The sequence below is a fragment of the Megalops cyprinoides genome, chromosome 4 (assembly GCF_013368585.1).
Source record: "Megalops cyprinoides isolate fMegCyp1 chromosome 4, fMegCyp1.pri, whole genome shotgun sequence".
Lineage (NCBI taxonomy): Eukaryota > Metazoa > Chordata > Actinopteri > Elopiformes > Megalopidae > Megalops > Megalops cyprinoides.
This window is the reverse complement of record NC_050586.1, coordinates 22795001-22808979: the sequence shown is the minus strand read 5'-3', so window position 1 is coordinate 22808979 and position 13979 is coordinate 22795001. Positions and strand designations below refer to the sequence as shown.

Genomic DNA, 13979 nt, shown 5'->3' with positions numbered 1-13979 from the left:
AAGATTAAAAATCTGCATTGCCGCTGTTCGTGATGCTGCTAGTGAGGAGGTACATGCTGTGCTGGTGCCTGCTATAAGCTTCTTCCAGGCGCTCATTTGACCTCTCCAGTTTAGCAGCCAGAATCTCACGGAGTCTTTGTTCTTCGTCGTAGAGGTCCCGGTAGTACTGCATCTCAATCGTAGCACAGTCCCTTTGGCAGAGACTGTCCCGCTCCCTGCTCCTCGCCCGGCCGAGTTCACCTTCCAGCTCTTGGATGCGTTGCTCCAGGTGGCTCCTCATGCTTGCCTCTTTGGCAACTCTGGCATGCTCTCGAGACTCATGGGAGGCAGCCTGGCTGTACAGGAAGTAGCTAACCTCCTCCAGCTTTCTTTGGAGCTCCTTGTGATGCCGTTCCTCAGCCTCTTTGCAGTCCTTGTTGGTCTGGAGCTGCTCCAGCCTGCAGGTCTCCATCTGTTCCCTCAGGTTCTTCACCTCCTCTTTTAGCTGATTCTTGTTCTTCTTCGCTCGCTTGTAGCGCTTGCTCAGGGTCTTGAGGGAAGAGAGTTGCTCCTCTAGGTCCCTGTTCTTAGCCTCTACCTTACTTTTCTCAAGTGCCTCAGTCTGCCGTTGGAGAGAGAGCTCATCGATGTCAGATTGCATCTTGTTGATATTAGCCTCAATTTCCAAACGTCTGTGAGACTCCCTGCTTTCCTGCTCCCTCAGCCTCTTCTTCGCAGATTTCACCTGCTTCCTCAACTTGAGCATTTCTGTCTGCAGCTCAGTGTTTCTTTGTATCTCCTTGCCAAACCTCACATCTGCTTCCTCCTTCAACTTCGCTATCATCATGGATTTATTTTTCTCAGCTTCCATTTCACTACGAAGCTCCTGTTTCTCACGCTCCAGCTCAGACAGACTCTCAGCCATTTTGGATGTGAACGTCAGCTTAGCCTTAAGGTTTGTGACCTGGTTGTTGTACTGGGAGATGGTCTGGGCTAGGACCTCCTCGCTAAGCTGGAGGTCCTTCCTCACGTCCTCCAGCCTCTCTGTCAGGGCCTCGCTAGCCTCGGACTGTCGTTCATCCTCCTGGTTTTTACTGGCGCGCTCTCGCTCCAGCTCCAACTTCAGCACTGCAATCTCATCTTGCAGTGTGAGAGTCTGCTCCAGGAGCTCCCTCTCCCTGTTGCTCGCTTCTTTTAGTTGGAGTGTAGTCTCATTGATTTGGCTGAGATTCCTCCTATTCTCCTCCTCAAGCTCCTTCTGTAGGCGAGCATTATTGTTCCGCTCTTCCGTCAACAGGTGCTGTGCCATGTCACGATCCTCCTCCAGCTGCTTCTTGTTGCTGACAAGCTCCGTTATCTCCAGCTCCATGTTCTGCATAGCCATTTCCACCTTCTGCCTCTTCTCCATCTCTGTGCGGTACTGATCTTCTGTCTTCTTCAGCCACCTGTAGATCCTGTCAAAGCGCGTGGCAGCAGCCATATGCTTCTGCTGCTCCTGCTTCAGAGCAATCCTGAGACTGGTGATGGTGGATTCCTGCTCCGTCTGCACATATTCTGACACAGATGGACTCTCACAAGTTTCCTCCAGGATCGTCTCTAGCTCAGACCGCTTGTCCTCATAGTGAGACATCTCATCTGACAGCCAACCATAAGACTCCTGCCCCTGAACAGTCTGTTCACAATCAAGCAGTATGTCCATTGATGGAGCATCCAGTTGCTCAAAAAGTCCAGGGTCATTTGCCTCTTCTGTGGTTGCCTCTGAGGACAGAGTGAGATCTGCTGGCAGACCAATCAGAGAAGAGCCTGCAGTCTGCTCCACACACATGTTATCGTTATCTTGAGATCCATCTAAGTTTTCCTTCACATCTTCTTCCATCTTTGGCTCCTCCTCAGACTCCATGTTGCCTCCGATCTCTTCGGTCTCCCTGTCTGGGTTGGCAGGCCTTTCCTCTAATGAGAAGAGAGAGTCGGTATCAGAGGAAATCACTATCAGCTCTTCTTCTTCTGCGAAGGAAACTGCCTCAAGCCCTGAGGTGCTACTCATGCTGCTGTCACTGCCACCGTCAAGGTCTGATACAAGTCCACTGCTGCTGCTGTCATCTAAAGAATGTTGCTCCATTGTGTTTCTCTTTTTTAATTTATGCAAAATAATTGTTTGGTTACTAATCACTGACAGCACCAAGGAGTGAATCTATATTTATGCTTTTCATACTGATGACATCACAGATTCACTTATGACATCACAAGACCGTGAATGTATCACTGCAATGGCGCTGATTGGTTGACTCAAATGGCAAGCATAACATGGAAAAAAACGGAACAGCGCGGTATTTCATGTATTGAAATATTTAATCACACCCAGAAACAGGATTTCAGTATTTTCATAACTCAGGCGTTACTAACCTTCTCATAGTTTTCACCGCCGCATTTGCAATACTTTCTAAGTTAAATCACTGTTTCCTCAAAGCTAACGTTAGGTAGAATTTTTTCCGATTTGGGAGTCAGAATTGTGTTATGCTGCTTATGTTGCAGCTTACAGTGTGTGAATCTGTATTGAAAAGTAAATAACCATATTGCATTTCTGGAACAGTTTTATGTGAAAAAGCAGTGGGTTTAGAACGAATGTTGTTTTGATGCGTCACCTGTAAATAGCCGTTCTAATCTAGTGGTCTAATCGCACTGGTTTGACCGCACACTGTATTGATCACTCTAGATTGATCACACTCCTTACATCGTACGCGCGAAAGGGCTAAACAGTCTGGGATCGTATGCCATCTGCCAAGGTGCGAGTTTATCAAGGCATGCTCTATACCTATAAGGCACAAAGTATCTTTTTTGGGTTTTCGTACAGCAATAAGCACAACGACTCATTACACACATTTACGTTCGTATGACTTCACCTCATTTACCCAAAAGAATTAGGATGTAATTGCATACAGCCACATGCCTAAACTGAAAACATTTGCACTCCTCCACTTCTCAGTCTTAACTCTCCCGTACTTCATATCATCACAAATGGTCCGATAGCCCTAGTTATGCTTCTAACGCCATTTTTATGTAGCCACATCTTTTCGTGGTAGCTAACTGCAAGGTGGCCACCTTGCTGGAGCATGAAAGCTAGTTAACTCGCTAAGCTAGTGAGTTAGCTAGCTCACTAGTTAATTTCATAAAAAAATATTGTAAATCAGTGATAATACAAATGTTGTCTTTTCTATTAAACTCATAGCTATAGTCTGTAGTAGTCTTCATAAAATAATCTGAACTTTCACATCCCTAGTCACCATGAACTCATGTCACTCATGTAACTTCTCAACAAAATGTGCTCCATCAAATCATATCTATCTGTCCCTGCAGTCTGTGGCTGTGAATTTAAACACCTGAAACCTTAAATACAGAAGTAACCCACACATGTGCCCATACAGCCTACCAATTGCATCAAAGTTGGTATTCATTCTATATTACAATGTAGGAGTCTAATGTAATTCATATTTAATTCAATAACATAACCCAAAAACTCTGAGAATGTACCTCTTCAACATGTTCAAAGGAATTGTTTATTCTTCCCTTATCGTTTCAGCATTGTCTACTTTGTTTATCACAGAGAAAATATGGAAAAAAAACAACAACAAAAAAAAAACAGTCCTGTGCTCAGAGACCAAACTACAGGGCCAAAGTAGTTGGAAAAATTGAGAGGAGAAGTCACAGCCAACATAGTCTCCATCTGCATGTGCATGTAAGGTACTTCAGTATTGTTTGTTGTATGATTGATATTAATACTCAGTGACAAAGCTGTTTTTTTCAAAGGACATTGAGGATATATGTTTTGAACCCAATATGATTTTTAACTGATCTTGCCATATGTACACTGAAAGCATTTTTGTTGGAGTTGTCACAGTCCTCACCTTGTATATTCAACATAATTCCATTTGTGTTTTGAGGCTTTTACAGAGGGGAAAAAGACACGAAAATCTAAAAAAAAAAAAAAAACCTTTCTGGAATTTAATATGAAATGAATTTATTCAACAACATGAAATGGCCTTTGGTATGTGTAGATATTGGATTGGAATTGTACACTCCTGCAGGTTAGTTGGGTTGGGCCAGGTGTGCACCTCTTGTTTGTGTGTGAGTGATGGTTCCCTTGTTTGTGTCATGTTTTATGTAGTTTTGTTGGATGCACTTTGATATCTGGAGTCGCTCTGGGTAAGAGCGTCTAGTGGATGTCTATGTGAATGTAATGTTACATGTACTCATCTCATACTCTCACATTCATTAAAACAAGTCCACTGTACCCCGTTAAATCCAGTGTTTTTGCAACTTGTGTTGAGAGCAGCACTTTCCAGTATTTTCGGTAACACATATTGGCATGTCTCGGACGGAAAGAGAAGCACAACTTTGTGTCAACGAGCCTGTAGCTCGGTTGGAGAAATGCACCCACATCGGACGACTTTTTTGCCTGTACCTAAACGCACATTACGCAATTACGCAGCGGAACCGGAAGCTTTAGTTGTGCGAGATTATTTGAAACAAGTCTAACGTTATTGAATGTTGGCTAGTCTGTTAAACAAGCATCAAAACTGCAACACTTGAATTTTTTCTCCACACTAGCTCCACATCGTTATCAAAATGGGGAAGAGGCAACATCAGAAGGATAAAATGCAAGTTTGATTTTTCAGCGTTTATTAGCTGGCTACCCCTTGTGTGATGTTCAGTTTTCCCAGTTAGCTAACTAGTTGGCCAGGTATTCTAAAATTGATCGTTGTTGACCTAGCCAGACACCTTATTGACTGAATGTACTGTCCTTTGAAAATTAATCTTTTGCAAGATTCAGTTGAAACCTGTTCCCTGGTTGCTAGTTATTGAACCAGCTAACTTGTTTGTTTGTCAGTTAGCTAGCTGAGCCACTAAGTTAGCGGATGTTTATTACTATTATTCATTTTGCAATGGTAAACATTTTTATGTTTTTAGGTACATCACTTGTTCGGAGTACACACATTTCTATGGAGGGAAAAAAGCAGGTAAGGCGAGCGCTTAGTCAGCTAGCAGTGGCCACCTATATTTTACTCGCTTACTGCTTTCAGACAGCAAGTAACGTTAGCGTGCTTTACAGTTCCTTCGTGTCGGTATATGTTATTTATTGCTAGCATGATGTTTTGACCTTGATTGGGTTTTGTCAATGGATTTTAGCACGTGGTACCCTGTATTTCAGTGGAGTTTTGTTGTATTTTTAGGTGGAATGTTTGTTTTTTTCTGTTTATGTGCTGTGTTTCCTTGTTTATTTTCCTGTTAAGCGTGCCCATTTAAATGTATCGAATACATTAAACGAACAACTGTTTCCCCCCTTGTCTCTAGAAATTCCACAGGCTAATTTCAGACGCCTGCCGTTTGACCACTGCAGGTAAGGAAATCTCAGTGTTACAGTATTTAATAAGCAGTGAAACATGAATGGTCCTGAGGATGGGACATTTTCACAGAAGAAGGTGAACGTTGATGAGCTGCAGTAGCTAGAGAGCTTAGTCTCTGCAGAGAAGGATGCAGTCTTCTCTGAATGGCTACATTGCCAAAATAGACTTTCCATCTCCCTCTAAAACAGTCAGAACAAATGGAGTGATCAACTAGTTCAGTGAGCTGCAATTACTAGATAAATGTGAATTTATTACACAAATCTGAGTTGATTTGTGTAAATGAACACAAGGTATCAGTCATCCAGAACATACACTGAACCTAAACGTCAGCCCATCCATACATTTATGCTAAGTCAGGTGTTTCCCATTGTATTCCATTGTGGGGAACCAAATGAGACCCAATATATGCAATTTTCTCTGTATTTTTATCAGTGGGTGGATGGATGGGTCAGTTTGGACACTATACTAAAGTTGTTTTTGAAATATTTATGTACAGGAGGATTTAGCGAGGGCTTTTAATGAAGGTCTTCTGTTCAGTGTCCTCTCATTGTCTTTTTTGTAATTTTTTCTATTGCTTTTCCCCTAGTTTGTCCCTTCAGCCATTTGAGTATCCCATGTGCACTCCTGAAGGGACTGTGTTTGACTTAATGTGAGTACCACAAGTGCTTTCTCTTCATTCATAAAATACAAATGAAATGAAAAGCCTGGAGATGAAAGGCATTCTTATTCGTTGGAAGGTCAGGGTCTGACAGAAAATTTACATTAAGGGCTTGTAATGAAGCTAGGTGTTGCTTCACGCTAAAACAAGAGGGAACAATCTTGCAGAAAGAACCAAATAATTGAAAACAACCCAGATTGTATTTTGTACATACTGGATGAAAGTAGATTGTTTTAATACATTCTAGCAGCAGTCAGTTAAGTCGGAAATCTCAACTATGTAGTGTGTCTCAAAACACTGTTGTAATGCATTATGTATGTTAGTGTATGTTGTGTGGGAGCTTAAACAGGATTGTGATTTTCAAGTGAATTACTGTGCAGTGCAGAAAAAATGTAAAATGCATCCAGTCATAAAGTGCAACAATACCAGAAAAATGGCAAACGATATTCAACACCTGCCTCATTGGATGCATGTCTTAAACTTCTTTCCTGCTTTCTTAAAAAAAAAAAAAAACTCATTAAGGTAGTGTGGATGGGGAAAATTGTAAATTAAAGGCAAAAAGTATGCCACACAAACATATTGTTTCAGATTTCAGGTTCTGAGTTCTTTTTTTAGCGTAATATGTAGGATACAATTTATCCCTAATTTATTGTCCAGGTTATCATTGTTCATATATACCCTGTAGTTTCCTCTAGTTAAAAGTTAACTTATGTGCAAGTATGTCAGCTATAAGAAGTTGATATTTGCTTTGAGTGGATATCTAGCAGTTGGGAAATTTTTGCTAATTGATATTCATAATGAGGTTTTACAAGCGCTGAAGGACTTGCTTGTGTTGTATTCTGCCTCACTTGTAAATCGCTTTGGATAAAATTGTCTGTCAAATGAATGAATCAATGTAAATGTAAATGTAAACGCAAACAGACAATGAAACATAACATTTCAGTGATATAATGTGCCTAAAAACAGCTATGTTATGTAAGCTTTTAGTTTTCCTGTAGAACCTCAGAGCAATATACATGTTGGACAGAAGCAAAATTTACTGATGTCACTAGAGCATGTGGATTTATCTGTTAGTATACAGCTAGCTACCGCTATGAACAACAAAAGCTCAGTAAGTGGAAAAAGATTGTCATGCATATTGATAGGAATTTTGTGGTTTTGTATATCCTTGAGTTATAATTTAATTATTGTTTTATTAACTAATCTGATAGCATCAATGACTAGTTGACCTCGCCATGAGGCTCCAAAATCTTTGGAATTTTAGGTAGGTAGAATCTAGGTAGAATTACTCAGTTTCAAAAACTTGTGTGGTATATCAGTCCCAGCTTCCCAGATTGTGCTGTGAACATAATGCTTTTCTCATTCACTCACAGCAGGCTTGATTTTGATTTTCAAGAACTGTAATTTGCATGCTTGAAGAAATCTTTTTCTGATTTGGTTGATATTTTTCTGTCTTGTCCTCACGGCTAAAGTTTGCACCTTGACTGAATGTAGCAACATTTGACCATCCCTTTCCATTCCTGTAGTTAATGCCATTTTATCAGCTTGTCTAGAATGGTTGGCCATGCAAAAACACTAAAATCTCTCTGTTCTCTGTGTAGGAGTATAGTTCCTTGGATAAAGAAGTATGGCACAAATCCCATTTCTGGAGAGGTATGTCATCGATGGGTTGAAATGAATGACCAATGCCATTATAGCAACATCAGTATAAAAACGTTAGATTTATATGGACAGCGAATTCAGTCTGTTTAGGTTTGTCAATTTGACCTAGATCTATATGTACACATTTTTATAGGCAATAGAAATAAAAACATGGAGCATATATGTAGGCTGAGTAATATCAAAAAAGTATGGGGGAGTGCTGAAAATGCAGCAAGAATGGAAATCGATCCCATCTTGGTGTAATGCTTGAGTCAAATCAAACCACAAGCAAAGCAGTGAAAACTGTTTGACATGATAGAAGTTTTGGCTCAAAGTAATCCAGCTGACACTGCAGAAATACAGACTGAACAGAATGCATGCACTTCTTGAGCAGCCAAAAAAGGCGAGTTCCTCTCTGTACAGCAGCTGTTTTGTTAGGAGATTTCCTTGAAGCACAGGAAAATGCAACAATAACAGATTCAAAAATTAAATAATTACGGTTCGTTCAGGTGATTCTGTTGACACTGAATTGAACATTTCACCATTTATCAGTCAGCTAGCTGTAAGTGTAACCATAACTCAGTCTAGCGAGCAGGCTAGCTGGCTAGCAAATTGTGCCTGTCAGCATGTACAGTGGTCAGGAGTTACCAAGTCATACTGAAAAAAGATAAGATGTAATGAGGTCTGATATCAGGATAAGAAATGTGGTCTTCAGCTGTGAGTTGAATTTATGTGGTGAGTCATGTCATTCAGCTTGATAAACAGTTTGACTGACTTCATTAGCAAATGTCATGGCGCCAGTTTATTAACACATACACGAACACAGTTAGTCCTCTGACAGTGAATACAGCCACAACGTAAACTTGGTGTTTGCAAGCTTACTGGTGATCTTGAAAACTGACTCAGTTTACTTGGCCAGCAAGCTAGCCCAGAAGGTTGGCAATGGACAACTCTTGCTTGCAAGCTGTCTTATTTTATTTGATGTAAGCTGATGAAATCATTAACTGCCTAGTTAACCAGATAAAATGTGAAAATGTACTGCCTCAGAATCCAAATGTGCAAAGATTCACCATTTATAGATTATAAAATGTCTAAACAATGACTAAACACCCATTTTGAATGGACAGTGTTGGCACCATTCTCCTCTGTTATGCTGCATCATTTCATATGCATTGTGTCACGTTAACTCATAGCATATTGTACCAAATGATATATCCACAAAAATGCAGAGTTCATGAATGTCAAGTTATGTCTGTGATGTACTATTTTTCATAAGTCAGTGGAAACACTTGCAAAAATATGACTACCATTAAGATGATTGACTTCAAAATGAAGCCAAGTCACACTGAACAATTTGGATGACATTACCTGACTCAAACAGGATAAGCACTATTACAAAGCAAACCCATCCAAGGCTTCTTAAATTCTTTATTTGTTTATGAGGTCTTTCGAAACTTGTGTCATACATGTGTGTTATGCAAGGAGTCTAGCGCTTCAAACATTAAGTATTTAAATGTCGGTGAAGTAATGTTGTGGTAATGCTGTAATGTAACAGTTAGTTGTTATTGTTTGTGACATTGCTGATTTTGTAAAGGTTTTAATCTTACAAGTATGAGGCAGTGTTGGTACATATATATGTCTGTTCTTGGTGGTATAATCCATTAATAGCAAAGATGTGTTATTCTGTCTAACTATGGCTGAAGTGCACAGCTAGAGAGCAGGCAATGTCCTTACATATGATTGTGCTTTTGTGGTGTTGTTCTCTCTAGCAGAGAGAGCAAGATGTTTTTCCCTCATGTACAGCCAATTGCACTGACATTTGATGGCAGAGCAACACCCATATGCACATGTAGTGAGTGCCTTCAGTAGCTGTGGAGCATGCCAGGGCTTTGTGGAGCATGCCAGGGCTTTTCAGCCAACAGCTGAATATTTATTGGCACAGATGAATGAATTACAATCAAGCACCTAGCAGAAATGCATGAGCATTTCTCCATGTGAATATGTAGCTCTTTCATTGACCTCTTTGATAGTGTGCTCTGGCAGTAGCTTCTCTGCAGAAATTTCACTAGCAGTTTGCAGTCAGCACCTTTTTGAAAGATTGAAGTGGATAGTGCATTTTCCTGTTTTTAAATATGGTTGCTTAAGAAATGCATCCTGTCATATCTGTGTGCCATGGTGGACTGGAGGTTTGGATTCAGAGTAGACAATGACAATTTTTTTTTTTTACTTCCTACAGTTGAATCCAGTAGCATGGAACAGTAAAGTCTGATGCCATTATTATTTTCATTCTATTTACTGCTTTGGAGTGCTATAGGGCTCTTATAAATAAACCCAGGGTATTTGAGAAGTGAATTAGATGCCTTTCATATGAAAATATTGGACTGGTATTGTGAAATGAAGTGTTTTCCATGCTTCAAAGTAAGGCTGCTCTTTCCATTAGACTGCAAAGTCTCCCTCACATTCTCTTAATGCATTGAGTGAATAGGTGAGACTAAAAATGTCATCATATAATTGTAATGCCGTACAATTATCAATTGCCGTATAATATCGTCTGTATTTCATGAAATGGTTCATTTGAACTCAGTATTGCCTCAGGTAAAGCTAGAGCAGGCATTTCTTCACTTTGTCCACAAGAGGGAGTAAGATTCCATCATAAAGCCCATGAAAGGAAGGCCTGAAAGCTCTGTGCAGTGGAGCTGAGTGTTTGTTTTCCTTGAATGCAGCTTGCCCAGACATGTGCCACGTGTTGTGTTCCTTACAAAGTGCCAGAAAAGGAGGATCAGCCACTCTGAGCATCAGTTGGATAACAGATAATGCATCAGTGAAAACCCTTTATGTATGTTGTATGATGAAAAATAACTCATGTTAGTATGTATAAGTGTTTAAGAACAATCTTAAACACAAGTCAGACTAGGCAGATATATTTCTTTTTTTTTTCCTTTTTTGTAAAAGAATTCTTTGGCTTTTCTGATGCAAGTGTTTATGTATCTGGCCATTTTAAAAGCTGTGGAGAGGCGCAGAGGTCCTCTGTTTTCTGTATTTGAGAGCGTTTTATTAAAGGAAAGTGTTCCATATTGCCCAGGTTTAGGGCTCTTTCGAAGGTATGCTGTGGTTGGAAGTAGTGTTTTCCTGCCACCGTTAACATCTTGCTTTGTACATCGCTTTCAAGAGTGAAGACCAAGCTGTTCCATGGCTAACCTTCCCTGCTGCCCTCATGAGAATGGAAAGAACCAGTTACTTGTGAGTGTCTGTATTGTCATTAGGCCGCACAGAATGTTCCCTCAAGGTTGCTGTCATACGATAATATTGCAACAACGTTGCAGGAGCCTAGCAGGAACATTACATGTGAACAGAGCAGCTTCGTTGCACTGTGATCACAAAGAGTCTGGTCCAGTCAAATCAGGCAGCACCTGTTCAAACTGTGTTCAGGTACTACCGGTAGGCTTCTTCCACGATAATTTGTTTCTAGCACTTTGTGGAGACGCATTTTAATGCAAAGGAAAATGGATGTTGTGCGATCTTTTCAGGAGACACCTAAGATTAAGTGCAGCCATTAAGGGAAATTACTCTCTGCAATTTACTGGAGGAAGAGGAATTGAATAGGGTTTGTTATATTTCTGTGACTGCATGTACTTACAGATATCCTTTGTCAAGAGTAGTTAAAAACGAATAACCCAGAGCTGTGTTTTGTTTACAGTGTAAGTGTGGTAATATTTGCTCACGGAAAAATGAGAGGCTGAGAATGGAGCCAAGATGTGGTACACAATTACTGCATCATGTGATAGTGAAAAGACCACTGTTCACTGCTGCTGTGAAATTCAGACCCCATTCTCTGGCACCCTGCGCATCTCAGTGGTGGAATAGCGGTATTACCACTGGACAAGAAACACAGCTGCATTCTTTATTTATCTCAGACAGCGCGGAGGGGGGGAGGTGCTGGGGTCTGTGTGAGCGCAGCTGGGCCCTGCAGTCAGGGACTGGATTGATTTGTCTGGCAGAAGAAAGGTTTTCAGAGACAAGTCTGGACATGTTCTGACGAGAAGCTCGGCTCATGCGTTGCTCCGGTTAAGCAACAGCAGTGAGCGACTGCTCTCTTTCTTTGTTGTCGTTGGATTTTTTGATTGATTCCATCTTTGGAGGAAAAAAAAAACCTCATACGGCAATAACAAACAAAAATCCTTTCAGTCCACGTGGGCTGTTTGGGTGCTTTCTTTCTCCCGCACAGATACCGCTTTTCCCTGTGGAAGGGACGCTGGTTTAAAAAAAAAGCTTTTAAAGGATATTTTGCCCCAAGGGGCAGTTTCACACATTGAGACTGCAATCTTACAGCTACCTCCCATGTGTTGTAATGGAGTGCAATCCAGCAGCTTTTATAGAGCCCCTGATGCCCGCACAGTGCTTCTGTAACATAGCAGCAACATTAGAATGCCCCTTCTCAGAGTGAAAGACATGTGCTTCACTCATCCATGTGAAATCAAGTTAAGTCCTTCAGAGAATGTGGTACTGGAGTTTAATGAAAACCAGGCATCTTTTAGTGCCCCGTGATCAGAGCTGTGCTGTCATTGGCTTGGCTCAGTAACAACAACCTTAAATGTAATTTCATTTCAAAATGGTGGTGAATTTAAACACAATTGCATGACAGCAATTCACAGCTGAAATGAAAATGTAAATGAGTGGCTATGATTGTGTCCCCTCTTTTAAAATGGAATATTTTTCCAAAGGACCTACTGCTAAACTTTTGAATTACTCTGTACAAACAGAGCAGCCAGAGGGCTGAAATTACATGATAATCTTGTTTCTCTTACTGGCACATTGATGAAATCACTGCTAGTATTATGTCATTTGCATTTCAAAAACTAGTGTAACATAAGAAACGGATAATGTCAACATATTTAAAATGTATATGTAAATTTGTATCTAAAATAAACAAGTAACTACATTTAAATTATTAAACATTGGTTGTACACAGTAAAATTAATTCTCTTAAAAATAGGTGGCCATCATAAATTAAAATCCTGACAGTTATAGCAGGATATGAATAGCAAAATATTTGTGTTCTTACAAAAGAAAGGCAGTACATGACATGTGAATCTGTGCTCTGATGGATTCTGACCATTTTCCGCTTGAGAACCAGGTAAATAATGCGAACAAACAAATGTAGGAGAGTGGCTTGACAATGTTTACATGTATATAGTTTACAGAAATAATCCACCCCCTCTTTTCTTAGGGCCATTGCCATTAGACGAAACATTTGCAAAGGATAATATTTCTTTGCAAGAGGTGAAGGTGTATGGGGCATGTACATTTATGGGTACACCCTGGGACACCTGAAAGATGTCTTACTGGATGTTTTAGTAGCAGGACTTCTATGAATTGCGCAGCTTGCACAAGCAGTGGGCAGTCTTGGGAGTAAACATGTTGACCGGTGATGCAGGTGAGGCCGGGGTGAAGCCTAGGGAGAGTGGGGGTGGAGGTGGTTGGCTCAGACATCGAGCAGGGAGGACGTGACTTCCTCTCAGACCCTGAGCCACTCAGAGCCGATGAGCGACAAGAGGATCAGGAGGATGAGGCGGCTGTGACGTCAGCAGGTATCGGCACATCCTTCTGCTTGCGTCTCTGCCTGTTTTGGTGCCTTCTCGGCCTCTTTCTCCCGATCACCAAGGGTGGCAGAGGTCCACTCTCTTAGGGAGCAACCGGTCACCCCTCAGAACCCAAACAGAAAAGGTGTGCTCTGTACCCCCCAAGTGGGGCTGAATCCAGAGGGTTTGAAAGGCCTCTGTTTTCCCCATCGACAGATTAAGGTCAAAGGTCAAACTTGTTCAGCCAAACAGCTGCTTGGTTCAGTAGGGCTAATTAAGAGGAATTAGAGGGGGAAGAAATTTGAGGAATTGGGCACGGAGTCCTCAGCTCATCAAAAACAAGTGTGTTAATGCCAGGGTGTGATTTAATGGCCTGTTTGCTCGTAAGCATCTTACTGTCTTTTGCATGAACTGACAGTGAACTCTCTCTCTTAGTTTTGTAGCTTGTCACTGGGTTAAGCCTGACCTAGAGAAAATGATAGACAGCTTGTTCCGGCTGTGCTCCAGTGATGTCTTGCAAGCAAATGTGTTTTACTCTCTCAGACCCTGCAAATGTTCTGTAGCTTATGTAAAATTACGAGCGGCTGTTTGTACTCCCGAGACCCCAAATAGAAGCCTATTAATGGAACATTTTAGCGGGGCTGATTAGAGTTTGCTGTGGTTCGTTAAGCTAAACCAGTGTTTTGTTTCTTGCGGGCATTTTTTTTTCTTTTTGAAAAT

At 41.0% G+C, this 13979-nt stretch overlaps 1 protein-coding gene across 1 annotated transcript in view; it reads left to right on the top strand.

The window, feature by feature from the left end:
• The first annotated feature begins 4476 nt into the window (after window positions 1-4476).
• ppil2 (peptidylprolyl isomerase (cyclophilin)-like 2) overlaps window positions 4477-13979 on the top strand; it is a 51613-nt gene continuing 42110 nt past the window's right edge. The window contains exons 1-5 of the mRNA XM_036526783.1: window positions 4477-4634; window positions 4945-4994; window positions 5329-5374; window positions 5968-6030; window positions 7641-7692. Of these exons, the coding sequence (XP_036382676.1) occupies window positions 4603-4634; window positions 4945-4994; window positions 5329-5374; window positions 5968-6030; window positions 7641-7692 (243 nt within the window). The 5' untranslated portion in view covers window positions 4477-4602. The remainder of the gene's footprint in view (window positions 4635-4944; window positions 4995-5328; window positions 5375-5967; window positions 6031-7640; window positions 7693-13979) is intronic.